Consider the following 26,842-nt stretch of genomic DNA (forward strand, 5'->3'; position numbering starts at 1 on the left):
CAATCCAGCTCTTAGAAAGGAGAGTGGAGGAACAGCATGCATGACTGGAGGACGTGATTATTACCGGTTTGGAAACCAAACACAGGAGCTAAGCAAGAGTTACTGAGACTCAAACATTAGAGCGTCAGGTAGTGGAGTTTTTTGCTAGTAAAAAAAACTTCCCCTGCATAGCAACAACATCGTGGCGTGTTACACCCTCCCCAGAAAGAATGCCAGGGCACCTTCAGCAATAGTAGTAAAATTTGTGAATCGAAAACACAAAATTGAGCTACTGAGGCAGTCCAGACAACTGAAAGGGAGTGGAGTATATGTGAATGAACATCTCACAAAAAAGAACGCCGATATTGCCAGACAAGCCCGTATCATGCGTAAAGAAAAGAAAATCCAAGCAACATGGACGAGAAATTGCAAAGTGATGATAAAGCTCAACGGAACACCAGAAGAAGCCAAGGTTGTAATGATCAGGGATCTTCATGATCAGGACAACTACGGGGGATGATTGCACTGCTGCGGTCGGACGGCAGAAGGTCTGTTATGTGTTTGCTAACAACTAGCCGAACGTATTCAATGAAAGACGCTATTTCCGACTGTCGGAGGGGGAAAATGGCAAAGCATGAGACGGTAGACTGGAAGAGTATTAGTGTGAAGCTGCAGGTGGATATGGAACTGGGATGGGAACTGGGCGGAGACGAGATATCGATCTGAGCCGCAGTTATTTATGGATCAGAAAGAACTGAATGAGTGGTTTCTCAAATAATGTTGTGAAATACTTGTACGGATGTTAATGAGTATTTCATGAGGATAACAGACATTTAAAGAATACTCAATGAAAATGTATTGAATCTTCAATACATTGTGATTAATTCATTTCACCTGTTGAAGCCTCTATAAAAGTTTTGTTCTGATCAATGATTTTTTGAATAATCTGAAAGGCAAGTTTAAAGAGACAGCACTGTCAGAAACATGGATGGATGAGGAAAGGCGTTGGGACTTTCACATTGATGGGTATGAATTATATTAAATAGATCTAATAAGAAGGCAGGAGGTGCGGCACTTTTTGTTGATAGTGATTTGAAATGTAAACAGGTTGAGTATATGTCTGTGGCTATTGATGATTTAATGGAGTGTGTGACAGCAGAAATAGAAATGGAAAGAAAGAGGAATATAATTGTTACTTGTATGTATGGGAGGCCTGGGACACTGATAGAAACATTCACAGATGTAGTAGAAGATTTATTGAGCAAGGTAAAGGGAAATAAGACATTCTGTATTTGCGGTGATAATAATATTGATTTTTTTAAAAAACGTCCAATCATAAGGCATCATCAGATTTTTTTTGAGTTATTATTTGGAAGAGGGTTCTACCCTCTGATTACTAAACCTAGTGGAATAACTGAAAAGTCAGCTACTTCAATTGATCACATTTTCATTAATTGCTTGGAAAGTAACATTATAAGTGATCATTTACCTGTTTTTGTTACTTTAGATTATAAAATGACATGAAAGGAAGAAGTGTGTGTGGACAGATATATAAGAATTAGAAATGATGATGCAATAAATGAGTTCAGGCAAGATCTTATGAAAGAAGATTGGAATGAGGTTTATGTAAATGACGCCAATGCTGCATACGAGTCATTCTTAAATACTTATGTGGTTTTGTATGAAAATCACTGTCCACTGGTATTATATAAGCAAAAGAAAACTACTGGTAAACCATGGATAACAAAAGGACTAGAAACTGCATGTACAAAGAAAAATAACCTGTATAGAGATTATATAAAACTTAGAACAAAGTCTGCTGAAATATAAAGTTTATAAAAATAAGTTGGTATTAATTATGAGAAAGGCTAAGAAAGAGTATTATAAATTATTTTACAAAACCAAAAATAATGTTAAGGGTACGTGGAATATCTTTAAAAAAAAAAAAAACGTATTGGATAATAAATATACATCTTTAAATGTACCTACTTACTTTAATAAGAAAAATAAGGTCGCACGTGATATGAATGAAGTGGTGAATGAATTTAATTCTTTTTTTGTAAATATTGGGCCTAACCTGGCAAACTTAATTAGAAAACAGGATGATTCAGAATGGAAAGCAGACAGCAGAGTGGTACAGTCTGTGTTTTTAGGGGAAATCACTGAAAATCATAGCTATTGTAGCAGAATCTAAAAACAAGACATCCACTGACGGTGATGGGTGAGACGTGGTCATCGTAAAAAAGACCTTGGATTGTATAATCAAACCTCTGTTATATTTTTAATCTCATTTTATTCAGGTGTATTTCCTGACCGAATGAAAGTGGCAAACGTTATCCCTCTTTATAAATCAGGAGACAGACAGTTTTAATAATTACAGACCAGTATCGTTGCTATCACAGTTTTCTAAAGTGCTTGAAAAACTCTTTGCACAAAGATTTGATAGTTTCATTGAAAAACATCAGCTGTTAAGCGAAAGTCAGTACAGATTTCGACGGAACAGATCAACAGCAAAAGCATGAATGAAAACTACTGAAGACGTCTCATCAGCAACACATCATAATAAATATACTGTAGGGGTCTTCATTGATTTAAAAAAAAGCTTTTGACTCTGCAACACTCCATCTTGATTTCTAAGTTAAGAACTTATGATGTGAGAGGAACAGTGTTAAGCAGCTATTTAGATAATAGGTTTCAGTATGTGCAGTGTTTAGGCGACTCATCTGATGGAATGAAGAGACTGTGGGGTCCCTCAAGGTTCTGTTTTAGGACCAAAACCTTTTAATTTCTATATAAACAACATTTGTGATGTGTCAGAAATGTTACATTTTGTTTTGTTCGCAGACGATACAAATTTCTATTGTTCCGGAGAAACCTTGAAAGAATTGGTTAAAATTATGGTTATTGAAATGAAAAAAATAAAACAATGATTTGATGTAATGGTATTCAGAAACCGTGTAAAGGAGGAAGCGATGGTATTATCTATAGAGGGAGTGATAATTGAAAGAGTGACAGAAATCTGTTTTCTGGGTGTAATGGTGGACGAGTTACCATGGAAACCTCATATTGAACATGTTAAAGTTGGCTAAAAGTATTTATATCCTGGGTAATGTTAGATATATATTAGATTACAAGACAATGAGAATAATATATTTTTCATTGTTTCTACCTTATGTGAGTTATTGTGTTGAAGTATGGGGGAATACATACGTGACTAATATGAAACCATTATATTTATTACAGAAGCTTCGAATGATGCATAATGTTAAATATGAAGAACACACTAATAGTTTGTTTATAAAATCAAAATGATTAAAATTACAGACATTAATTATTATGTTTAGGGCAAAAAATAAAACCTTAAGTTACAAAGTTTATTTGTATTTTGTGGCAGAAGGAAGTTTTATTTTAAGCATCGGTTTGTCGAACCACACAAAGGCAAATGTGTCCAACAGTCACAGGCATAAGAACAAATGTTTCTCCATTTAAAATCTGCTATAAGGATAAAATGATAAAGCAATATGAAGAAGTTGAAAATAACAGAATTTAATTGTCCTTTTAGTTTGAGATTTAGTGGTGTTGCTCATTGTTGAGTATATTGTTCTGTTTGTTTTGTTATGTGCAGAATATTGTCAGAGTGTAATTTCGGTTGCCTACTTGTATTGTCACAGACATCACAGGCAGGTGTCAGTAAGAATTTCTTCTTCTTCCTTTTCATGCATGGAAACAGTGTGACTTTAACTGAAAGGAAGGTTGTGTATGGGAAATGAATTATTGCTGTACCATGTGTGAAATTAATAAATAAATGTTGAAGCATCGCAGGATTCTGACACTGTGACATTTAAAATAGCCGTGCTTTTTATTTTTGGTGCAGATTTTCAGCCTGAAAACAAACGGTTCATCTGTTCGGTCTCATTCCAGTCAGACGGGGCTCACGGTGTATTTTCTGTGCGCAGGTGGCCGTGGTCAGCGCGTTTGCTCAGACTTTGAGACGATACACCAGTTTGAACCACTTGGCCCAGGCGGCGCGTGCCGTCCTCCAGAACACCTCCCAGATCAACCAGATGCTCTCCGACCTCAACAGGGTGGACTTTGCCAACGTCCAGGTGAGCGGAAAACCTCACATCGAAAAGACAAATATTTGCGTTGCACACGGGAAGTGAATGTGTCGACACCGTGTTTGGGGTTTTCTTGCTGAATGTGGCGTGTTTGTTGTGTCTAACAGGAGCAGGCGTCGTGGGTGTGTCAGTGCGACGAAAGTGTGGTTCAGCGTCTGGAGCAGGACTTTAAGGTCACCCTGCAGCAGCAGAGCTCTCTGGACCAGTGGGCCACCTGGCTGGATAACGTGGTCTCTCAGGTTCTGAAGCCTCACCAGGGCAGCCCCAGTTTCCCCAAAGCTGCACGCCAGTTCCTGCTCAAATGGTCTTTCTACAGGTCTGTGTGGTTGACTCGTCTCCGTTCACACTTCCAGTATAAGCCGCCGACTGCGTGGTGCTTTTAGAAACGTTCTTTAGCTTGTAAAGCTCCCTGTAGCTCCTTGACGTGACATCTTTCCTTCTCTTGTAGCTCCATGGTGATCAGAGATCTGACTCTGCGCAGTGCAGCCAGCTTCGGCTCCTTCCACCTTATTCGCCTTCTTTACGACGAGTACATGTTTTACCTGGTGGAGCACCGCGTGGCTCAGGCCACTGGAGAAACTCCTATTGCTGTCATGGGAGAGGTGAGAGAGTGTTTAAAGAGCGAGGAAGGAATAGTTTAAGTTATGCAGCGACTGACAGTTTCTCATCTAATTTACAGTTCAGTGACCTGACCTCTATGATGCCTTCACTCATGGAAAAAGGTTCATCTTCATTTTTCATTTGATACAATTCAGTTTAAGTCCAGATGAACAGCATCAACCTTCTGGGTGCTGTTAGGAATGTATTTCACTGTATTCTAGTTTTACTGGTCACTGCTTTCACACTGACCGTCGCCGTGTGCGTCTCTGCAGATGCGTCTTTCTCAGATGAGATGAGTGATTTGGGCAGCGACGCCGATGCATCCAGAGGACCGACTGAACCGGCCGTGAAGAGAGAGAGGATCGAAATGAGCCACCCTCTGCAGGAGATGTGAGTCTGGTGTGAACGGGGTCAGACTGAGAGCCACACCGACCAGCATCTCACTCGTTTGTTTGTTCTTTTAGGCCTTTCGGGTCGCCGCTCTTGGCCCCTGGGCCGAGCATCCTCCTGCAGTCAGTGTGTGCAATGTACATAGACAAGAGTGTAGCAATGTCAGCTCTCCCCTCACTAGCATTTATAAATACGAGAAGCTCACGGGTTGTTTCTTTTCACGCCACTCTGCAACAGGTCTGAGCATCTTTGTTTTTGCTGCAACTGTCAATGAGTGTGTGCAGTACTTTTCCTTTTTTACTGGATGTGTGGTGTTGGTGATTCATCCTCCCTCTTTTTGTTTTTAAGACTCTAACTAGCTGTGCCATAGTGTCATTTGAGTGCCTTAGATTGCTAACTTTGAGATGTCTGTCCCTCAGCTGTGCCTCTACCGCAGTATGAATGTATCGTCTCCAAACCTCAAACATTCGAAGCACCTTTAACAGTGATTATGTGTAGGTGTGCTCTCCTCGTTGCCTCTGCTGCAGCTCGTAGCGAACGCTGGGCGGGCGGGCGTATAACAAGAACATGCAACCTGTAGACCCAAAGGACCTTTCTCCTCAGTTGCTCCCACCGGCCGAGCCTCAGCTCCGGCTCCGTGTGTCAGGCAGGACCTCGTAATGTCGCAGTAGTCTGTAAGGCAGGAAGCTCCTGCTGTTAGCTTGGCTGTGTAACACGTTGACCCGTTTACCTCAGTAGATTTCTATGCTGTGCCTCATTTGGCTCACGCGATGAGGCAACTATTAAAAAAATGAAAGTAAAAAATGAAAAGTAGCCACTGTTTCGTGTCCCTCACCCGGTTCTTTTATAAAATGTAAATAGTTCTCCTCGTTCCTCCTCACGGTTTGAGTGTCGCGACGGCTCTGTGGCAGTTTACTCAGCTGCCACGCAGTCAGAACAAATCCACAGTAATCAGCTTTACGGAGACGGGACGTTAACCCCTGAACTGGAATCTGGACTCGCTCATTTCAAGACGAATCAAACGCCTCGAAACCAAAAACGATCTCGTGGGCGTCCCAGCCGGCGCGCACTCCCCGAATCCTTTGACCTCACGCTGTCTTACGTTTTGTTTGAAATAGAAAAATCCAGTGCGTTATTTGGGGAATTAATCCATAAATTATATATATCTATCTATCTTTCTATGATGTAGACAGTGTGTGCTTCGTGGCCTTTGGTCTTTGCCTAATCTTTGTTCATGCTGTTACCTGGTTGGTCACATTGTATCAGAAAGAAATGCTTTGATGTGTAACGGATTAGACTGGCGTGTGTGATGAATCTGTATCCAATCTCAACTGTTCAATGTAATGAAATTTAATTATTACTGCAGCGCTGAAGCTCTCAGTAAGCTATTAAACTGACGTAAGGAAAAAACTATAAAATCTATTTATATGGACTAATCAGATTTAATGGAGTTTTGTGTTGAAATTGGTTCGTTTTTTTTTTCCCTCCTCCTCGTTTCCCTCACAGAGGATTTTGTTGTAGCAATGGGAATCTTTGAATTTGAGTTTAAGGCTTTTTGTAACTTGTGCCTGTCACAGTAATTTGCCTTAAAGTGCTTTGGAAAGAATAATTTCTATGTGTACTTTGTAATGTTTTGTAAGGCTGTTTTAGATTTTTTGACGGAGGATTATTTTTTATTGAACTAGGTTCTTACAAGTATACTGAACCCTTATTTTTGTGTATTTTTAAACCTGTTCTTGACTACACTTTAACTAGCTTAAGGACAGATGACGGTCTGTAATAAACTGCATAGTTCAGCTGTATTTTGTACCTGGTCACAGTGTAATAAATTGATGTAAACCAAAAACGTTCCAGCACTTCTTTTATTTTTATCAAATCTCATCACAAACATCAGATTTACAAACAAGTTTTTTTTTAAAGGTTTTGTACAAGATGTTTGCTCATAATTGACTCGATGCTGTAGAGATTTCATGGACAGTAAAGTTTTATTTTATTCACACTTTTTTCTAATTCAAGAAAAGTCATCAACAGCATATCTCAGTCTGCAGTCTTTTGACACAAAGGCGTACAGAACAACACGGACACAGATTTAATAGGAAAAAGTTTTCTTCCTGGAAGAGGAGGACAGCTGAACGTACGACGGCACACGGGATAAATTAGAGAAAAGAATTGGTCCGAGAGCAGCAGGACACTGACGGGAGGAAGCGAGTTCCTCGACTCAGGCGCTGAAAGTTCTCTGAACCTTCAGCGATCCCCGTTCAGAAATCTGACGGTCCTTTAGTTTGGTTCACAAGGAGCAGCCCGCCATGTACTTCCCTGTCAGAGACATAAATGAATAATCAGAAGGCAGAAAGGAAGCCACACATGCAAAATGTTTAGATTAAGAAATCAAACTATTGAGGGGAGGAAAAAAAAGAGAATAGATCCTATTTTATTATGTTAACCATAAACACACAAAGTGGACTCAAACTGGAGCTTCTCTCTGATATCACTCTCTTATTCAAGTATGGAGCTGGAGCCAGAAATCACCCGGCTTAGCACCACGTGTTAGCCTAACTCTAGAGATTGCTAAAAATGATGTTGTTATCAGTATAAAGACTAAGTGTAAAAGCGTACAGCTGCTGTTGGCAGCCATCGTGCTAGTATGAGAACGGCGTTAGAAAGGAAATGCTTAACTGTCCTGCACCTGTATATCATCGGCCACAAAATAATATCAAAATGACAGGAATACTAATACTCGCATTATTTCCATTACAGATAAAAAGAAAATCTTAAAAATAAGTTGAATGGTTCTCAGGTCAGTGAAGGGGCTAAACAGCCAACGTCCATGGAGAACGGCTGCTCAAGGGCAGTTTAAAAAAATTACAACAAAGTCCGTCTCCTTGAAAGCAAAATATAAAGAAGAGTGTTTAACGACTAACACAGCACTGTAAAGTGTGTAAAATAAGATGAAATGCCACCACCTCCGGTTTTATTAGTAAAAAGAAACTTTGTGAGTGTGTTCAGAGTCACCTGTGGCGAATCTCTTCTTGACCAGCGACATGCGGTAGCGACTGCCCACCAACTCCACGTCCATGCCCGACAGCGAGGCCCCAGAGCCCACAAACTGAACAGCCAGGCTGGGTGGAGGGCCGCGAGGGACCTCCAGGCACTGCCAGCTGGCACACAGAGTCCCCGAGCCTGGAATCACATCAACACACGGCAGTGATAAAGAGCAGGAAAGACCTGACCCTTGGAAGTCGGTGACTCACAAGGTCCGTTTACCTCACTGAGACACACACACATTCTCGTTTTGCTATCTTAGTGAGGACATCTAATTGACATAATGCTTTCCCTGACCATGAAAAATGAAGTCGAACCATAACCTAACTGTAACCGTAACATTTTGAGCCTCAAAAATGTCTTCAAACTCGTGGCGTGTGTCCTCACGAGTGACTGTTGGTCCTCACAAGCATAGTAAACCTCCAATTATTGGTCCTCACAAAGATGTCTGAACAGGACGCACACACACACACACACACACACACACACACACACACACACACACACACACACACACACACACACACACACACACACACACACACACACACTTTGAGTTCAGGTGAGGAGCAGAATCATTTTGGGGCATCTGTCAGATATAAAGTACAAAGAAGGGGCGGAGTTTCTTAAAACACGACACCTAAATGTTTACATTTGTTTTCCATGTAAACAAAAGAAGCCACATTTATAAATGAAAAACGTGGTTTTACAAAGAATGAAAACACCAAAGAAGCCTGGAAGTTGAAAGTAACCATGGAGCTCCAGAGTTTTGCTGACATCTCCTCATATCCACACGAGATCCACATTCAGCCGCTCAGATGTCTGCTTCGTTTGTGCCGAGCCTCTGGAAACGGGGGGACTGTTACCAGAGCTAAGGAGCAGTTAAGCGGCTCACCTGTTTGACTCGCAAACAAACGAATAAGCGAGAGTCGCAGAGGCGTGTTCACGTATGACGAAGTGTTCGAAGGCGTCCAAGAAGAAATGCTAGTTGAGCAACACCTTCTGTTTATAAGACAGTCGGTGAAGCTAACTGATGACAGACTGTCAGGCAGCATTTATGCAAAGCTGCACTTTTACAATTGAACTCGTAAAGAAACAAAAAGGATTCGAAGGAGCAGGAAGGAGTTAAAGCAGCCTTTCAGTGCTCTGTCACCACCTCGCACAACTTTAACTATCAATGCTTTGTCCTGTGAAGTTTCCTTATCGGTCTCTGTGAAGCCCTTTGCTTCACATAGAGGTAATAATATATGATTAGAAGAATAAGGTACGCGACACAGAGGAGAGCTGTGGGTGTCGGGTACAAAGACGCACACGGGTGAAGAAAACCTTCAGCTTAAATGACTTAAATGTTCGACTTTCCCAGCTGAAATTAGAGCCGCCTCTCATTGTGTACCATTAATGTCATGCAATCAGTCGGCTCAGTATTCAGAAGCAGCTTCGCTCTCATTTTGTTCATATCCTCCAGGCGGAGAAGCTGCCACGCACACCTCCGGGAGGAGGACACGGATGTTTGTGAAGTCACCGAGAGCAACGACCGTCAGTGATGCAGGGAGGAGAAAACGAATCTGTTAATGGTGTCGAGCATCAACTAATCGAGGTTTCTTGGTTCGATGGGGGTTAAAAACAGAGACGAAGGAAAAGTCAGAGCCCTGACCTTTGCTGTGGTTGGTCGGGGAAAGGTTGGGCAGTTTCCAGAGCAGCCGGCGTTCATCGGCGTTCCTGCGGAGGCAGAAAAAAGTCAGTGAGGCCAAAAACGCTCTGAACCTCCAACCTTTAAACATCCTCCAAATGTCTCGGGTTATCGACCTCAGCCAGCCTATTAAACATCTTTAATACAGAAGACAACGACGATAACCGTTAATCTGGACGATGGATTTGGCGCCACCTGTGGCTGCAGGCTGTAAAAGCAAATGTGGTTTAATATCAAAGGTCACAGAAGTTAAACCAGCAGAGATGTTGGCAGATGACTGCACTCTGACGCTTTTGAGCCACTTTATCAGATTTTCTGCTGCTGTCTGCAAACAGCCTGAACAGTGAGACTCTTTGTTATTTTACTGAGAGGATCTCAGCTGCATCTTCCCTGCAGTAAAGCCCTGCTGGCATTTTCTGAATGCCCAAGCTGAAAACGTCTCTCTGTGTATCCTGCCAGCTTTTGTTTAACCCCCCGGGTCAGGGGTCAGCAACCTTTAACAAACAAAGAGCCATTTGGACGCAATTTCCACGCAAAAGAAAACACTGGGAGCCGCAAATGCTTTTTGACGTCTAAAATGAAGAGAACACTGTAAATATTGTTTTTTACCTTTATGCTTTGTGTGAACAACTAAGGCGTGTTGCTTAAATCCACGAAGTGCTACAGAGAAAATTACATTTTATTTATGTAATGAACACATTTTGAACTCTTAAAGAAATAAAACCAAAGCAAAGACGCCCAGCTGAACTAAAATGATCCAACAAACAAAAACTGCTGTGAGCCCTCCTTATATCGCCTTTGTGCTTTTGGAGCCTTGACCTGACTTTTAAAAAAATAACTGGGGAAAAAGCTCGATGCTGCTGAAAGAGGAAAAATAGATATTTGCAAAATTCTGCCTAAATATGTATTTTACCTGGTTAATGTGTGTGGCGGGGCGTGGTCTGCAGCGCCGCTGCAGGGGAGGCGGACGCACCTGAGCGGCACCCACAATCACGCCTCGCCGCCTTAACGTCTGTGCTCTCTCTGCTGTTGTGTTGGTGTGTCGGGCTGTGAGCTGCAAAGCTACAGCCGGCTGTATGCGAACAGCAGCCGTGTGTGAAAAGCGGTCAATAAAGAGGCATGAAGCGTGTTCATGCAAACACCGTCGGGTCTGCCGTGATATGTTTACAACGGGACTTCTGCTCCTGAACCTCTGCGCACAGCGTCTGCAGGTCGGGGCTGTACGAAGCCACTTTCATCTTTACAGGACTGCAAGCTGTCGTCTGTGAGGCGTGAGCGTGTTTGTTTGTAACATAGTTCACGGTGGAGAACAGCTGCTGACATAATGTGGATCCGAAGATCCATAACTGGCCTACCTGAGGTCGAAAGTCTCGATAAATGCACGGCGTTTCGGCGGGTACACCGGCTTTCGCCAGTGTGATGCTTATTTTGAGCGATCAAAAAATAATAGAATATAATTTTATTTTTATATTTCAAAATCACAATAATCTTCCAATTTAGAACTAAAAGTTAAAAAAGAACTAACATAAATAAAATACACTAAAGATAATTACTTAAAAAAAACTAATTTATTTTCCCAAACCACGCGGCGCCGCAGGTTGCCGACCCCTGCCCTCGGACCTGCCGTCCACATATGTGGACATCACATTTTGGGTTGTTTAGACCAAATTCTGCTCTACAACAGCCTGACATCTACTTACGAGGACATAGTGCCGCTGTTCTATCGACAGCTTAAACAAATATCCTCATAAGTGGCGCTCAAGAAAAAAAAAAATTCTTTGTTTTTACATTCATCATGTTCAGGTCTTAATGAGTTAATGAGGAAAATATGCTCTAATTGAGAAGCTGCAGTAGAAGCACAAGAAAGGAACATCCTGACATTGTGGGGCTGTGCCTGACAATATTAGGATAATCCTGCACCTGTGTCACTGCACGGTATTTCAAAATCCCAGAAGATTTCAGAATCCATTGAAACCACTTTAAGTCATCTATAGATTGTATGGTTTGTGCGGAGTTGTCAGAAAAATGCTTGAGAGATGAAAAGTAGAATATCAGAGTGCATCATGCAAACTCCACACAGAGGAGCACTTCCTGTGAGGAGACAAAGACGATCGCTGCACCGCGGCGGCGTCCTGATAATAAAATGACTAAAAACACAGAATAAACCACGATGTGTCACATTCGATACAAAAAGTGACTCGACATTAACAGGAAATATGGAGAGACTGGGTACAACTCCTAATGAAGCTCCGCCATTATTTCATTGGAGCGTAAGCCGGACGGCGTTAAACTGACCTCCTGCCACGCTGAAGCAGTGGGAACGTTTAAGATTCGGCATCAACTACAATCATTTTTAGTTAGATACCAACCAGCCTACTGTTACAAAAACCTGAATGCAGAACTATGAAACCTTAAAGACGGAGTCGCGTTACAGGACATGATCGTGTTGAGGGCCTAAAACAGCAGCACAGCGATGAGATTAAAAACAAGATCGATTTAAGAGGATTTCAGGGCTTTTTATGAGTAAATGTGTAACTCAGGACATTTTATGCATCCAGAGTCCTCCAGACATTTCTGTTTTCCTTCTTGTAGGGAGATCCAGCAGTAGTAGTGAAGTCTGCTAACCATGCACATATCTTTAACCACGATGCATAGTTCCCATACATTTATTACTTATAGCAGCTCTCAGGAAGTGTATATGCAGCATGTTTTCACTGTCCTGTCTTCAAACAGTCACAGGGCTACAGTGTGACTGAGCATCACCAGCATCATCGTATTGTTGGTGGTTGGTACTGCTCCAGCCTGCAGCACCAACCAGTGAGCATCAGCGGTGCTGCAGGAGACCGCGAGCAGCAGCAGCAGCAAGTTCCCACAGGAACTCTGAGGACGTCTCCTGGGCTCCGACTCGCCTCTGCTTCCTCTGCAAATCGATGAGAAGCACGAGTCCCGCCTCTAATCACGTTCTCCTTCAGCCAGGGCATCACAGAGCGCGTCCTTCCTGGCTGCATCACCGCGTGCTACGGAGGCTTCACAACCTCCTTCTCAAAGACCCGTAAACGTAGAACCTCGCCGCCCTCCCTCGTGGACAACATTTTCAACGTTCGCCTCGCCCCCGCCACCCTTCATGCTCCATTTTCAGCCTCCGGCCTTTGGGGAGGAGGTACCGAAGCCTTCGGGCAAGACTGCTGAACAGCTTCATCCACCAGACTGTCAGAAGACTGAGCTCTGTCCATTACCTCCCCCCCTCTGACTGTAGCACGCTCTCACACAAGTTACTGCTGCTTTACTGCAACCATGTGCACCTCTGTCATACCTGCTGCATCTCACAAGCTGCTCTATTTATGTCATTATTTGGATGTCAACGTTTCGCTCTTTCTTTGTCTCCCTTGGGAGAAGTTTGCTTTGGACGGAGGGGTCACACCGCTCCCTATAATCACACCGACACTGTCGTTCTGTGGCCTTCATGAGGCGTTCTGGATGTTAAAGTAGAACAAAATTAGGATAAATTAAAATACGCCAAAGAAGTCACGTCTGCTCACCAGGAGGCGGGCGGCTGGCACTGCAGGTCTGTGGCAGTGTGGTCCAACGGCAGCAGCACCTGGACGGCAGTGAGTTGGGTGGAGGGCGCGGTGGCGGGGCAGCAGTGGTAATCCAGGGAGACCCTGGTCACCGTGCCGCTCCGCTGACACTCGGCTGAGAGCAAAAGAGGCGCCCGACCCGGGTCCTGAGAAGACACCTGAGAAAACGAGGCAAAGTTATTTTCTGGGTGTCACGGAGGAGCGGCATCCTCGGTTTCTATCCTGACCTGATACTTGAACAGCCCGACGTTGTAGTACGAAGCCTGCGGGTTGACTTCGGCCTCTCGCTGCAGGTGCAGCTGCAGAGCCTGCATATTGAACCAGAAGTCTCTGGCGTCGGGGTCGCTCTGAGACGGGTCGCTGAGGAGCATCGAAGACAGCGACGATAAAGACACGAGAGCCTGAGGCTAAAAAAAGCGACAAAAAGATGGCTGACCTGTAGAGAAGCTTTTGATTGGGCAGAAAGTGGTCGATCTTTGAGATGTTGACCAGTCTGAAGCTGAGCACGGGAACGTTGGGATTGGCAGTGAAAATACGAGTGATGCCTGCTGGGAAGGACATCGTGAGGTCACCTGTGATCTTCACCAGACAGCTGAGGACGGAAGACGAAGCAAGTTAATTAAAGTAAGCGCACCGTCTGCAGTTAGATAACAAAATGAAGAAATAAAGAGCGCCACGCTGACCGATTGTGCTGTCCACCTTTGAAGTAGGCGTTGATGTATTCAGTAATGGCTGCTGCTACTGGCCACGCCTCCTGTGTGCTGAGCGATATGGGACTGGGGCCTCTGGACAGATGCACTGTAGAGAAACATTGCTCACATCTCTCGCTCTCACTGCGAGGTTTTAACTGACATTTTTAGACGTGCCCGTGTGGCTTACACTGTCTCTGTTGGTGGTCCTGGTGCTGGAAGGGCAGCGGCGAGGCCTGTCCCACCCCGGCAGGGCTCTGAGCTCGGTTCTGACCCCCCCACTCACTGGGACTGGAAGAGGAGGAGGAGGTGAGGGAAGGGCTGGGCTCTGGCAGTGGAGAGGAACACAGGGACCGCGACTGAAACGCACAGCCGGGTCTGAGTTAGTGCTGCTAATGACAGTCTTGCTTCTGACATTGAACGGTTAAGCCGTGACCGATACTCACTCTCTCACAGCCACCGAGTCGACCCGAAGACCTCTTGGCTCGGGTCGCTCTCGCAGGAGCGGCCGTGACGCCTTCGGCTGTGTCCTGTCTGAAGTTATGTTTGGAGCCTTAAAAAAAGAAACACACACAAAGTGGATGAAAGCGGATCTAAAGGATGAGACACGCTCAAAACACCACGCTGACAAAATCTTATTTGCACTGCTTCTTCATGATTTTATCTGTTTTGATTTTACATACTGTTTTGGTTTGTTTGCTTGTTTTAATCAATTTTAAATCATGCTTTTTATTTGTTTTTGTTTCTAATGTCTCTGTAAAGCACTTTGAATCACCTTGTTGTTGAATTGTGCTATACAAATAAACTTGCCTTGCCTTGCTTCAACAAAGACTTGCTGAACACGAGTTTGTGTTAAGACGAGCACGAGTGATTGACGAGCTGGAAAAGTGTTTGTTTCTCTCTGGGATGCAGAGAGCTTTGTTTGTTTTGTAGCTCATGTGAGAAAAATTATTTTCACATTTGAATAAATTGCAATTGACTACAATCCCGACAAAAAAATATAAGTCAGGCTGAAAAGTTCTAGCTTTGCATATCTTTGGTAAACGTTCACACAAAGCAACAACAAAACAGCAATTTAAAAACAAAACCACATGGCTGGAACCATATTTTTCATACATAAGGTGCATTAAAGCAAAACAAAACAGTCAGATAAGTCAAACTTTACTCAGCTCATTCTTCTTGCTTCCTCCTCTTCTGTACCATTGATTCATTAATGTTAAATTCTCTGGCAGCTGCTCTATTCCCATGTTGTTGCAGTATATTAATGACTAACCTCGTATTGTGGATGGATTATCTCAGTTGTTCTCCTGACTGATGTTTGGTCTGTTTACAGCATCCTGCCATGCAATTGCATTTGTCCCTAACCATCAGGAACCCTCATGTTAACTTTTATCAAGTGGAAAAAAGTTAGCGTTCATCCTCCAGCTTCACTGTGTTTATGCTAACATAGCTGTGTAGCTAGCCACTACGTAGCACATCATTATATACCAGCTAGCCCAACTTCAGTAACCCTACAGACGTCACTGCTGTTTAGTTTTCTGTCTTCATTTATGTTGGAAGTGACAGCAGAGCTGTACGTTTGAACAGCTGTATAAATGTGGCAGCCTCTGGCGTGCGCACTCACAACAATGGCAGAGCTTAAATGGAGTCATGTGTGGACGTATTTTACCTCCACAAACAGCCGAGGCGTGGTTTGCGATACATGTGGCAAGAAATGTATCGCAAACCTCGTCAAACACCTCAGAGTAAATCATATCACAGAATATGACGAGCGTATGTTAAGATGAACTGAAGAGGAGGACAGGGACAGGTGCTGCTAGGGCGAGACAGACGTCTCTCACGAGTCCTTTAGTGCTGCAGGCAGGCAACGTGTTCAAATAGCACAACTTCAGTCTTTTTTTATTTCTATATGATGAATTCTGCATTATTAAGCGATAAGAACAAGTAATCTGATGTCCAGTAATCATTATGAAGCTATAATTTGAGATACAATAAATAAAATGTTTTTGTACAAAGTATCGGTATCGGATCGACTCCACCCTGAATCTTACTTGGAAATCAGCACATCACTACCTGAAACAGACGGAGTTTAGGACCCAGATGACTCCGCCAGGCTGCTGCGGCTTCGTAGCTACCAAAGTCAGACTAAAACATTTGTGACGGATGTCTGAGCGCCGTGTAGCTCATAAAATTGGTTCGAGGTCAGTAAGCACAACCAGAATTCACACATAAGACGCGCTGTCGATTTTTGAAAAAATTAAAGGAGTTTAAGTGCGCCTTATAGGTATGGTATTTCAAAAAAGGCCCCACATCAAAAGTACCTGCTGGTTAACTGTAGTATTGTCTACTTGGCTAAATGTGTTTTATCTCAGTCCTTCAGCTTAGCGTTTATTTTTCCCTGTTTTAATCAGACGCAGCCACCCTGCAGCCTCTAATGACCAATCAGGAAGGCATAACGTGCTATTAAATAATCAGACTGCATAACCTTCAACGTGAAACAAAAGGGCTAGCCCACCTAGAAGGGCCAATCACAGCGAGAGTCTGTGAAGCACTTTTCTTTCCAAGTGGAAAACAGCTGACTCTTTAATCTGTGAGCCAGAAAACAGCACAGGTGACAGGAAGGTGTTACTAAATCCAGCATATGTGCATATTCATGCTTCATTTCTCTGACTACTCTGAGAAGAAACTGATTGCTACCTTTGTGACTAATTAAGGAGCGCCACAGACTGAGGCTGGAGGACAGCATGACTCTCGGCGTTTACTTTTATAATTAGAACTGGAAATGTTTTTAATACAGTCAGTAGAAACTTAAAAGAATAAAGCAGTACCCTTACGAGAGCTGACACTGCAGGACATCTGTGTGCTGAGATCCAGACAGTCTTGATCTTTGTCTGTTGAAAAGCAGAGATCCTCCTGGGGCCCCGAATGCCTCGTGAGGGGAGGGGCGTTCCTGCGCGGCTCACCTTCCGATGATCGGTGTTTTCTCCTCTCTCCGCCGCCACCTTCCCCTTTTCCGCTTGCTTCTTGTGATTTGGAGCCGTTGCCTTCACTAAATGGGTTGTGGAGCGAGTTCCAGTGCGTTAGCTCCTTCTTTGGCTGAGCTGACGGTAAAGTGTTCGAATTGGCATCGAATCCAAGTCTGGTGGCGCCGGCAGAGCCGCCGCTGCCGCCGCGTGGAGGGATCCCCCCAACAGCTGCCGCCAGCGACGACTGATGCGTCGGGCTGCCGATCATTGTGATTGCAAATGGGTCATCGGAAGAAATGGGAGGCGGGAGGCTGCGATCCCGCTTCCTCTCCCTCTCTTTCCGATTGCACGAGGAGGATGAAGAGGAAGAGGAAGTGCTTGGAAGTGTCTTGGTGTCGTTTAAGGTAACGGAGAAGGGGTCCCCTCGCAGATCCATTCCTCTGCCCTCCTGAGCAGTGCGAGGCGGAGGGCGTGCCCAGGCGTCTGACAGGTTTAACGTCTCCTGGGTGACGGTCCTCTCAAAGGCGGCGAGGAAGGGATCCTCGGGTGGGATGTGTTTGCAGTTCCACACTGATGACTCCATCTCTGGTGGGGCGAGGGACTGAGAGAAGGCGGGGAACCGCACCGACGAGGGGTCCTTATCAGGGGGAACGCGCGAGGGGCGCGACGGAGCGACAGACCAGACGGAGGTAGGGTCATCCTGCGGGTGAGGACTGCGTCCGGGGGAGTGGTCACGGAAAGCGGAAAGGAAAGGGTCCGACGGTCGACCCCGTGTTTGCTCTTTACTCTGCGATGCAGGAGGCCAGGCCGCCCAGCCTGCTGGTTCGGGGGAGGGTCCGAGGGGCTGATGGGAGGGTGAGTCGAGGCCAGAGTCCTCAACATTCTCCGGAGACGAGGAGTCGGAGGAGAAAGCAGCATCTGCCACACACAATCAACACATTAGTCGCGGGAACGGCGCCGAGACAGAATTTAGAGCTTTTATGTTCAGGTCGTCCAACAGTCCCGTCTCTCTGTAAGAAGCAAAACACAAGCAACAGTTAAATGAAAGTAACCTTACATTCAGACGCTCCAAACGCGCTCCGCTCTCTGAGTTGGTCCCGGCTGTCGAAGCTTTTGGACTTGAAGGCCGATTCCAGCGGCGGTCCAAACAGACTGTCCGAGCCCGACGCTGTCGAGCTCAACCTGATGTAGCGAAGAAACGATAAAGAAAATCAGAGAGAGTGGCAGAGGGAGGTTCTCTGCCCGCGTACTTCAACTTCCTGCCAGAGGCTAAAGAGTAGCGCGTCGGTGAACTGGTCTAATCTGGCGAGCGTGTGCATGCGAGCACGAGTGGCTGTCTGTGATGAGACTGGTGGCCTGTCCAGTGTGTAGCCCCGCCTCTTGCCCTGTGACAGCTACCCTGACTGGGTAAGCAGTTAAGCAGCATATCGAGATTTCCACAGCGTAAAGGTGTGGGCCCAGTGCCACCCGGTCACGCGTATCATTCGCGCCCCTGTTTGAACTAAAACCTGCATCACAGTGACGCTATTGTGCTGTCACATCTGTCCACAGTCATATAAACACCGGCCTAACGCTACATTTTGCCGTGGTAACAAGGTAGAAACAATACGGGCCACACTACCACCGAGAAAAACAGTCGTTTCATCTGAGCGACGGAGGCGAAAGGACGAGGTAATTAGACGAATGAGCCTCACATTTAAACGAGCTTGCAAAGGTAAAATGAGGGTGAAAGCTTCAAAGCGCTGCACAGGCCGTTGATGATGCTGATGATGCCATTTAACCTCCAAAACAGTGTCCCTACCCTGCTCACGGCCAGACTTAAAGCAGGTAGAAGATGATGTGAAGGGCAAAGGTAGCTTACCTACTGTGATCGGGGCTGGAGGTGGACCTGCGAAGGCCCTCCTGCTCTCCATCTGTACAGACACCACACAGACACACACGTCATTACGAGACATCGGGACTAATCAGCAGCACGCTGTCCTTCGTCAGAGCTTCTCAGAGGCTGAGAGGCTGGGACGGGCTGACATGAGACCCCCCCCCCCCTCCCCCGCCAATATCTTCTCTGTAATAAATACCAGCAATTAGCCGGGTCTCACTGAGCTCCAGCCAGTGCTGCTGCTACTGCAGAGTAACGGCTTTAATCAGATGCTGATCATTAATCCTGCTGCCTGTGGATTTAAGAGGGAGATTCCCCACTGGTGGAGTGCAGCAGGTTGTAGACTCCCACTCAAGCCTAACCTCTGACAAAATAATGAACCAGTCTGCAATAAAACATGCTTCGGAGCACGAGCAGACTAACGACTGGTATATGCAAGGTCAACCAAAGAAGAGATTTTCTGCCTAGATCAGATTTCTGATGATGAGTGCATCTAAAGTTTCCTCAGAGGTCAGTGTGCCATATGACTGCATTAGCAATAAATGTAATAACGCTCTATATCAACAGTTACACACTACATAGAACCACTTTATAGAATCATATTTGTTTACAGATGTTTGCAGCTGTCAGCAAATAGTTATCAGCTATTTTGAAACAAAAAAAGACTTTTTATCCATAACAACAAATGAACTGTACAACAGAAAATGCAAATGCTATTTATGGTCTCCTCACAACAATGATAAGAAAGATAAACTGGGCCAATATGGCATGTTTGTTAATACAGAGACACACATGTTAATGTGATCTCTGGTCTCCCACTCAGAGACACAGGTCTCCCAGTGTCCAGCATTCAGAGGCTACCTGAGGACTCATGTGAGAGAAAAGCTGCTCACACAGACATGTAGAGCCAAACACTGTCAATAAGGCCTCTGCAATGTTCTGAAGACAGTTAAACCTGTCAGGTAGTGACGTCCAGCAGGTGAACATGCAGCTCCATGAACACGCACAGCTGTGGATTCCAGCTGCGCTCGTAGTTCTGCAAACTTCGACCCCACAGAGTCGAGCTTTTCAGTTCAATCGGCTGCGTTTCGATGTCGCATTAACTCAGCCAGTTAATGTGAGACAAACCAGCTGCTCATTAAAGCTTCTGGTTTGATCAGAAAAGAAAACATTGGTCCAAACGCCTGAAAGTCCTGAAAACACATTGTGAATTCTGTCTCGAGTCTACGGATGTATCCGTGTATTTCCGTGGTGCTGATGCTGCGCTGAGCCGACAGCTGCTGAAGCATTTGAAGTGTTGGAATGTGGAAATTTCAACATCGCTTGAAAAAACTGCCAGCTAGCAACGTCCCTCTCACCGGTAGGCGAAGTGATTTTTAGCCAATTACAAGTTGAGTCTGGTAGTTGGGGTTGTTAGCTAAGATACCGTCATTAAGAAGCAGCACAACTAATGTGTGTATGCGAGCTAATCTGCGATGTGCACCACTGGCCCGCCCATTTATTTTTTAATGCACCTTCTCAGATTAACTCACTGCGTGTCGTGCCCAGGGCTGGGCTGGGACAAAACATCGTCCCGGGCATTTTGACTAGAGACCGGCCCCCCAGGTATTAAAGCCATAAAGCCTTTGAATGAAAACAGACGCTGCTGTGACAGTGATGTACAGTCTTGTTGGTATATGTATGATTTCTATACATTTTACATCAGATAAAAACTTTGGTTGTAAAATTCAGATAATTATTTATTAAAAGCGAGAAATTTTAAATGAGAATAAGAAAGAAAAGTATTTCTTTGTGCCCCCCTCTCCCTGTTAATCGACCAGCATCTGCCAATCCGCCACCTTTCATTGTTTATACCACTACAAAATAATAATAATAATAATAATAATAAAAATCGGCCCATAAAAATGAAAAATCACCATCCGGCATTTGCCCGGTAGCCGGTGCGCGTCCAGGGTTGCCGACCCCTGACCTTAGAAACACAGAGAGATGCTGCAGATACACAGATGATTCTGACTCTTCTACACTTTTCATAGCAGCAAAAACGAAGGACACCAACCTGAGAACACTCTTACAGATGTAAACAGAACTGAAAACTATCAAGTGCCTTCACTACTCATTAATCTGTCCATTATTTTTCCCCAAGATAAGAAATTTATCTTTAGATCTTTATTGTTTATTCCGTGTAAATAAAGGATTGGACTGGATGTCTGGATACTGAAAGACTCACCCCTGCGGGAGGCAGCGTCCCCGTCTTCTGATCGGCCTCCTGCGGTACTCGAGTTTCCTGGACACAAAGTTAAGAAATGGCACTTTAAACATTTCCCACTGCCTTATGTTACAAGCAGAGGTATTACTGCACACCAGCAAGGACTGGAAATGTTTTATTATTTATTTTTTAAAGCAGTTTAAATGCCAACATTCAAACTTACGGGAGAGATGTCGCTTGACCTGAAAGTCGAGACAGAGAGGGAGAAATATTCAATATATTGAGCTATGAAAAGGGAAGGAGCTGACATTCTGCTGGGTGTTTTTATTATTGTCAATAAATCCCATGAATATACCCAAAGGAACAAAGCTTTAGCTTCTTAATAACTTCCTGCTGATAAACAAAGTAGTCGTTTCCAAAACATGCTGAGGTTTTTTGTTCAAAGTTAAATGTGTTTGTCATCATATTGTCTCTTTGTGGAATTTACTAAGAGTACGTCTTCAGACTGTATTGAGGAGGGTTAACGTGCACATCTCAAATATATCCTCATTTAAAGGAAATCGAAGCCAACCTGCTGCTTCGGCCCTCTGTTGGGTGGCAGCGTAAGCGCCCCCACGGTAGCTTTGAGCTCCTTCTCTGTGGCAACGGAGCTGCTGCGGTTGCTGCTGGCCACCGGTCGGATCTGAATGTGGAACTTCTTGGGCTCTTCGTCATCAAAGTCTGAATCGCTGGAGTAAAAGTTGGTCTCCTTCTCCTCGGAGCAGCGTGGAGGAGGGTCAAGGAAGAAACTACGTGATGGTTAAATGACACAAAGACTCTGCTGTTTTTAATTTCAGTTAAAATGATCCACCTGAGACTTGAGATTTCAGAAACACAAACAGGAAAATATAAATAAACCGGGAAACATTTCATTTCATTAAAATCTGAACAAAAACACAACCAGCAGCAACGAGGGGCCGACAGACGGACATGATGAACATAAGCAGCACCGCCGCTTCCTGCCGCAGAACTGTCAAACTGCCACTTCCTGCCACAAGAAAAGCCACACCCCCTTCCTCCTCTCCCCGGACTTCAATCTGCACATGAAAATGCTACGTGCACCTTCAGACTCTGATTAGTGTCTGCGGGGAGCTTAGTGGAGAGATGGCACAGGCAGGGAGAGCAGCCTCCTCACATCCACTCACACTGCCACCAAACATGAACGCAGCCGAGCCGAGGGGCGCGTCTGCGTCTACGGTTAATTTGAAAACGTCGCAGACGCGTTGGTTAAACTTCATCTCTCACCTTCTGACTACAATCCATTTAAAGATCACGGTAATCCTTCTCAGCTAAGGGGTCTCCCAGACTTCATGCAGTGATCTCAGGGGTTATAATTTGTCGTCACGCAACTTGAGTCAAGCTTTCCTTCGGTCACAGCAACGAAAGAGACGTGAATCATTTGGAGCAGCGATTGTTCTCCCAGTTTTCATCCAACAGATGGTCCTCGTTATATTTGTGCTCGTTCACATTTAGACCCAAGACTCAACAGGAAGTTTATCGAGATTTAGTTGATCAAAATCGCCGTCGTTGACTCTTTTGGAGAGTTTCTGAGCGGTGCTCAGACTAAGTTAGAAATACTAACGGGGAGGGCGGGAATAAGACCCCCGCTAGACTTGAACTGTGGACACTGTGGTTCATGGTCATTACCGGGCTGCTAAATAAAGACTTTTATGACATATGGTGGACATTAATCAATTAAATACGGGCATGAAATTGAAATAGTGCAGACATAAAAAAGACAATAGAGCGGCTGTGAGAAGCACTCAGCCTCTTGGGTTGGAAGTGTTCGTGTGCTGAAACTGTTACATTATATCAAAAACGTTGATGTTCCAGAGAGAACAGACTGCTACAAAATGATCTGAATAAACCAAAAACTAAATAAAAACTCGTCAGAGGGCGAGACACCGCAGACAGGTGACGGAAAAAAGATTACAGACGATTCTTTAGGACACAAGTTATTAAAAGTTACTCTGAGCTGGTGCCATCGACTCCCAGTAAGGTCACGCGTTACAGAAGAGTCGCCTCCACGTTTTCAGCTCATTTCAAAACAGTTTCGTGAACACTGAGGCTTTTCTGTGGCGTCTTCTTTGTTTGCCACACACACACATCTGGATCCTCAGTTATTCTTTATTACAGGTTCAAAACACAAATATTCCTTAATGGTCTTTCCTGGCCCTGAATGCAGGAGGAGCAAAAGGATATCATTCTGAGTGCTGTCAGCTCGGATGACGAATCCTTCGTCGTCTACTTCCAGGGGGGAATTCTGCGGGAATGAATGGGAACATACGCGCACAGAGGAGGGAGAGAGGGAGGCAGACGGCAGCTGGATCAGAGACAAGCGGCTGATATCTGACACAAAGAAGTGTTTTGTCACACGGTGTAACTGAGCACTCCGGCCTGCGCGCACTGAGAGCTTTCCATTAGTGGGAATAATACAGCTGAAAAATATGACACACTGTTTGGTGCGAGTCGGTGACTAACTGCTGCAGCTGCTGTGCATTAAACACATTCTTGCCAGCAGCTCGCTGAAGCAGCAAGAGCACTTCCAAGTTTGACGGAAATCGTTTAAGCAAGGCAGGACGTCTGGGAGTGAAAGCACGATAAAGACGAGAGGAAATCCAAACTAATACCTCGCCAACATGGGAGCAGTTATTTTTGGAGCGCGGGCTTATTAAGATGATATTTCATTACACGCGGTTTCAACAAACAGACCTCTGTGGGTCTGAGATGACAAGTGTAACCGAGACCGCCTGACGTGTTTTTGAACAGGATCGCAGGGAAAGACGAGAATTAAGGAGCAGGCGAGTGATCCAGTTAATATGACGAGGTTATAAAAGTCACATCAATAAGACAAATGCAGCTGCAGCTTAACTGCAGTAAGCCACGTGCTGTAGATGTAAAGATCAATGATTTTACATTAGCACTCAGTGATTACACGTCGCGGTCTGACAATAACGGCCTGCTGTTGGGCTCCGCGTCACCCGCTCAGCATCAAACATAAAATCAGTGATAAACTCTAGAAAGTTATACATGAAAAATGAGCCGTTTTTCTCGTTTCTTTGAGCTCTGCGTCAATGAGGTCGTGTTTGCGGCGGCGCTGGGATGTGTCGTCCAGTCTGTGAAAGCTCGGACAGCTTTGAATGAGTCATTCAAAGGTCGAGGTCTCGTGTTTACAGGCAGAACCGATAAAACGTTGTAGAGCTGCAGAGTGGGGTCATCTTATCATCTGGCACCGAGGTGTTCAAGGTTAAATGAAAGATTTATGTGTTTAAAAAAAAAAAGCCTTAGAAACTGATTATTACAACAAAGTACTGTGTAACATTTTTGACCTCTGACCTTTCCTTTAAGGGAAATGTGTTGATCTGAAGGTCAAAGTGTTAATACTGTTATATAAAACTCAACATACAGGGAATGATGCACGGGGATTCCTCAGATCATGTTACTTTGAACCTTTGACCTTTTCTTAAAGGTCAAATAAGGTCAAAGGTTCATAAATTGTCTTTTATCCTTAAAACATTCTGCTGCCTTTGTTTGTGTTGGAAGAATTCAGGTAATAGTCCAGGTATACGGGGATTCTAAATATAACATTTGACCTCTGACCTCACTTGTACATTTAAGATCTTATTTCTTCATCTCTAAAGAAAATCTGGTCAAGAGAAAGAGAATAAGCTGCTTAGCTAGTTAGACTTAGTTATTCACAGCCGGTTACCTACAGATAACCTCTGCAAACTTCTTAAAGTTCATTTAACCTCCTGGGACCTGCGTCCACATATGAAGACATCTCATTCTGGGTTATTTAGACCAAAATACTCAATTTTGCTTTACATGGGCCTGATATCCACTTACGAGGACGTTATGCTGCTGCTGTTCTATCAAAATTTTAAACGAATATCCTCATACGTGGCTCTCATTTTTCTTAAAAACAAAAATAAGGTAAAAAAATAAATAAATAAATAAATCTGGTAATTCTTTGTTTTTTCGTTCTTGGGCCCCAATCAGCCCAAATATCAAAGAGAAATTTAAGATGCTGTTGAAGAGTTCGGGTCTCAGGAGGTTAAAGATAACAAAACAAAAATGAAAATATACAAAAAAAATTAAATAAAAAATAAACAGTTTACTGTTTGTTTACTTATTAATCTAATCATAACCTAATCTAACCTTTAAATAAAACAATTTCATATCTAAACTTTAATTAAATCAGTGGCTGCTTAAAGTCCATTGATCGAGAAACCAAACCTGTGTAATTAGATTACTCTCCGTCTCAGTCTGCTGGATGACACTGTGGCAGCGACCACAGGCCGAAGCTACACACCTCTGTTTACAGCACTTGTACACAACTCGGTGGGTACGCAAACACGTGCCCTCACGTGGAGCGCTGCACTTCCCCTCTGGCACAAGTTTGTTCCCAGAAGCACCGAAATAGATCGAGGAAACCCCACACCGTCAGGCACATCGTAAACGCAAACACACACACACACACACACACACACACACACACACACACACACACACACACACACACACACACAGGCCTTTAAACCTTTTGTGAAATACTCACCAGAGCCTCGGTCACGGCCGAATCGCTGCAAATAAGACGAACACGCAGGTGAATCAGAAAATCCCTCAGACACTCGATGTGTATTATTGGGAGCATTGACGCGCACACTCACGCAGAGTCTGGCTCTTTGTCCCTCTTGCCCAGACCGGGTATCCTGAAGGCCTTCGCCCGACTCTTTTTCCCTCCTTCGGGCGCCAAAGCTGTCATGTATTCCTCAAATCCAACCGCAGCTGCGTGAAAATCACACACACATCCATCCATTTAAGCCAGTCACCGTTTGCTTCTGTGAATCAGCTTCCACGCTGCTGTTATGAATGCGGGTGTCTTCATATTTTATTGTTATGCAACTTCTGCAGCTGAATGTTTCCTCCTAACTGGACGAGCCAGCTCACAGTACCTGGACGATCTTTGCCCGTGCCCTTCTGTTCAGCAAATTTCTGAATGAGGTTATCGATGCCGATGTTCTCCACGTTCTGCTTGAATTCTTCGTGAACCTGCAGTTGAGAACAGCAGAAGGATTTATTTGGTTACTGACCCAGACCCAGGACACGCTGGAGAGATGTAATCTCTCCCAGAACACCTCACCCAGGAGGCGTCCGTGTCAGATGCCCGAACCACCCCAGCTGCCTCCCTTCGATGTGGAGGAGCAGCGGTTCTACTCTGAGCCCCTCACAGATGGCTGAACATCTCACTCCATCTCTAGGGGAGAGGCCAGCCACCCGTCGGAGGAAGCTCATTTCTGTCACTTTTATTCATGATCTCGTTCTTTCGGTCACTACCCACAGCTCGTGACCACAGGTGAGGGTAGGGACGTAGATTGGCCGGTAAATCAAGCGCTCTCTCTTCACCACGACAGACCGCTACAGCGTCTGTGTGCTGATACGTCAGTTCCTTGCTCTAATTTACCCACAAACACTGTTTGTTTAAAATAAGCCGCACATAAAAATCCCCCCAGCAGGAAACAGAGCACACGCTGTTTATGGTCATACTGGGAAACACTGGAATCACCATTCCACCTCTGACACATCTGCAAGGACACCTAGCGTGTGCGGTCCACCATCAACTGTCACCACAAATCCTGAACCAGATTTGTGGCTCTGCTCGGCTCTCC

General features: G+C 44.6%; 2 protein-coding genes across 10 annotated transcripts in view; one reads left to right on the top strand and one right to left on the bottom strand.

The window, feature by feature from the left end:
- The window catches only part of rfx2 (regulatory factor X, 2 (influences HLA class II expression)), a 30,342-nt gene extending 24,470 nt beyond the window's left edge, over positions 1-5,872 (top strand). For 3 of the 4 annotated variants that reach the window (XM_040034973.1, XM_040034976.1, XM_040034977.1), the window contains 5 exons: positions 3,936-4,085; positions 4,205-4,413; positions 4,546-4,699; positions 4,777-4,819; positions 4,970-5,872. In XM_040034973.1, the coding sequence (XP_039890907.1) occupies positions 3,936-4,085; positions 4,205-4,413; positions 4,546-4,699; positions 4,777-4,819; positions 4,970-5,091 (678 nt within the window). In that variant the 3' untranslated portion in view covers positions 5,092-5,872. The remainder of the gene's footprint in view (positions 1-3,935; positions 4,086-4,204; positions 4,414-4,545; positions 4,700-4,776; positions 4,820-4,969) is intronic. The other variant, XM_040034975.1, reaches the window with a different exon arrangement.
- Positions 5,873-6,526: 654 nt separating this feature from the next.
- The window catches only part of fcho1 (FCH and mu domain containing endocytic adaptor 1), a 62,190-nt gene continuing 41,874 nt past the window's right edge, over positions 6,527-26,842 (bottom strand). For 5 of the 6 annotated variants that reach the window (XM_040034967.1, XM_040034968.1, XM_040034970.1 and 2 more), the window contains exons 9-27: positions 26,129-26,225; positions 25,844-25,961; positions 25,732-25,756; positions 23,376-23,436; positions 21,706-21,899; positions 21,358-21,376; positions 21,156-21,212; positions 18,914-18,965; positions 18,110-18,234; positions 16,915-17,970; positions 14,533-14,639; positions 14,277-14,445; positions 14,081-14,195; positions 13,834-13,989; positions 13,625-13,757; positions 13,359-13,555; positions 9,784-9,848; positions 8,100-8,267; positions 6,527-7,403 (exon numbers count right to left, since the gene is read on the bottom strand). In XM_040034967.1, the coding sequence (XP_039890901.1) occupies positions 7,375-7,403; positions 8,100-8,267; positions 9,784-9,848; positions 13,359-13,555; positions 13,625-13,757; positions 13,834-13,989; positions 14,081-14,195; positions 14,277-14,445; positions 14,533-14,639; positions 16,915-17,970; positions 18,110-18,234; positions 18,914-18,965; positions 21,156-21,212; positions 21,358-21,376; positions 21,706-21,899; positions 23,376-23,436; positions 25,732-25,756; positions 25,844-25,961; positions 26,129-26,225 (2,943 nt within the window). In that variant the 3' untranslated portion in view covers positions 6,527-7,374. The remainder of the gene's footprint in view (positions 7,404-8,099; positions 8,268-9,783; positions 9,849-13,358; positions 13,556-13,624; positions 13,758-13,833; positions 13,990-14,080; positions 14,196-14,276; positions 14,446-14,532; positions 14,640-16,914; positions 17,971-18,109; positions 18,235-18,913; positions 18,966-21,155; positions 21,213-21,357; positions 21,377-21,705; positions 21,900-23,375; positions 23,437-25,731; positions 25,757-25,843; positions 25,962-26,128; positions 26,226-26,842) is intronic. The other variant, XM_040034972.1, reaches the window with a different exon arrangement.

The sequence above is a fragment of the Simochromis diagramma genome, unplaced genomic scaffold, assembly GCF_900408965.1.
Source record: "Simochromis diagramma unplaced genomic scaffold, fSimDia1.1 OVJJ01000816.1, whole genome shotgun sequence".
NCBI classification, from domain to species: domain Eukaryota; kingdom Metazoa; phylum Chordata; class Actinopteri; order Cichliformes; family Cichlidae; genus Simochromis; species Simochromis diagramma.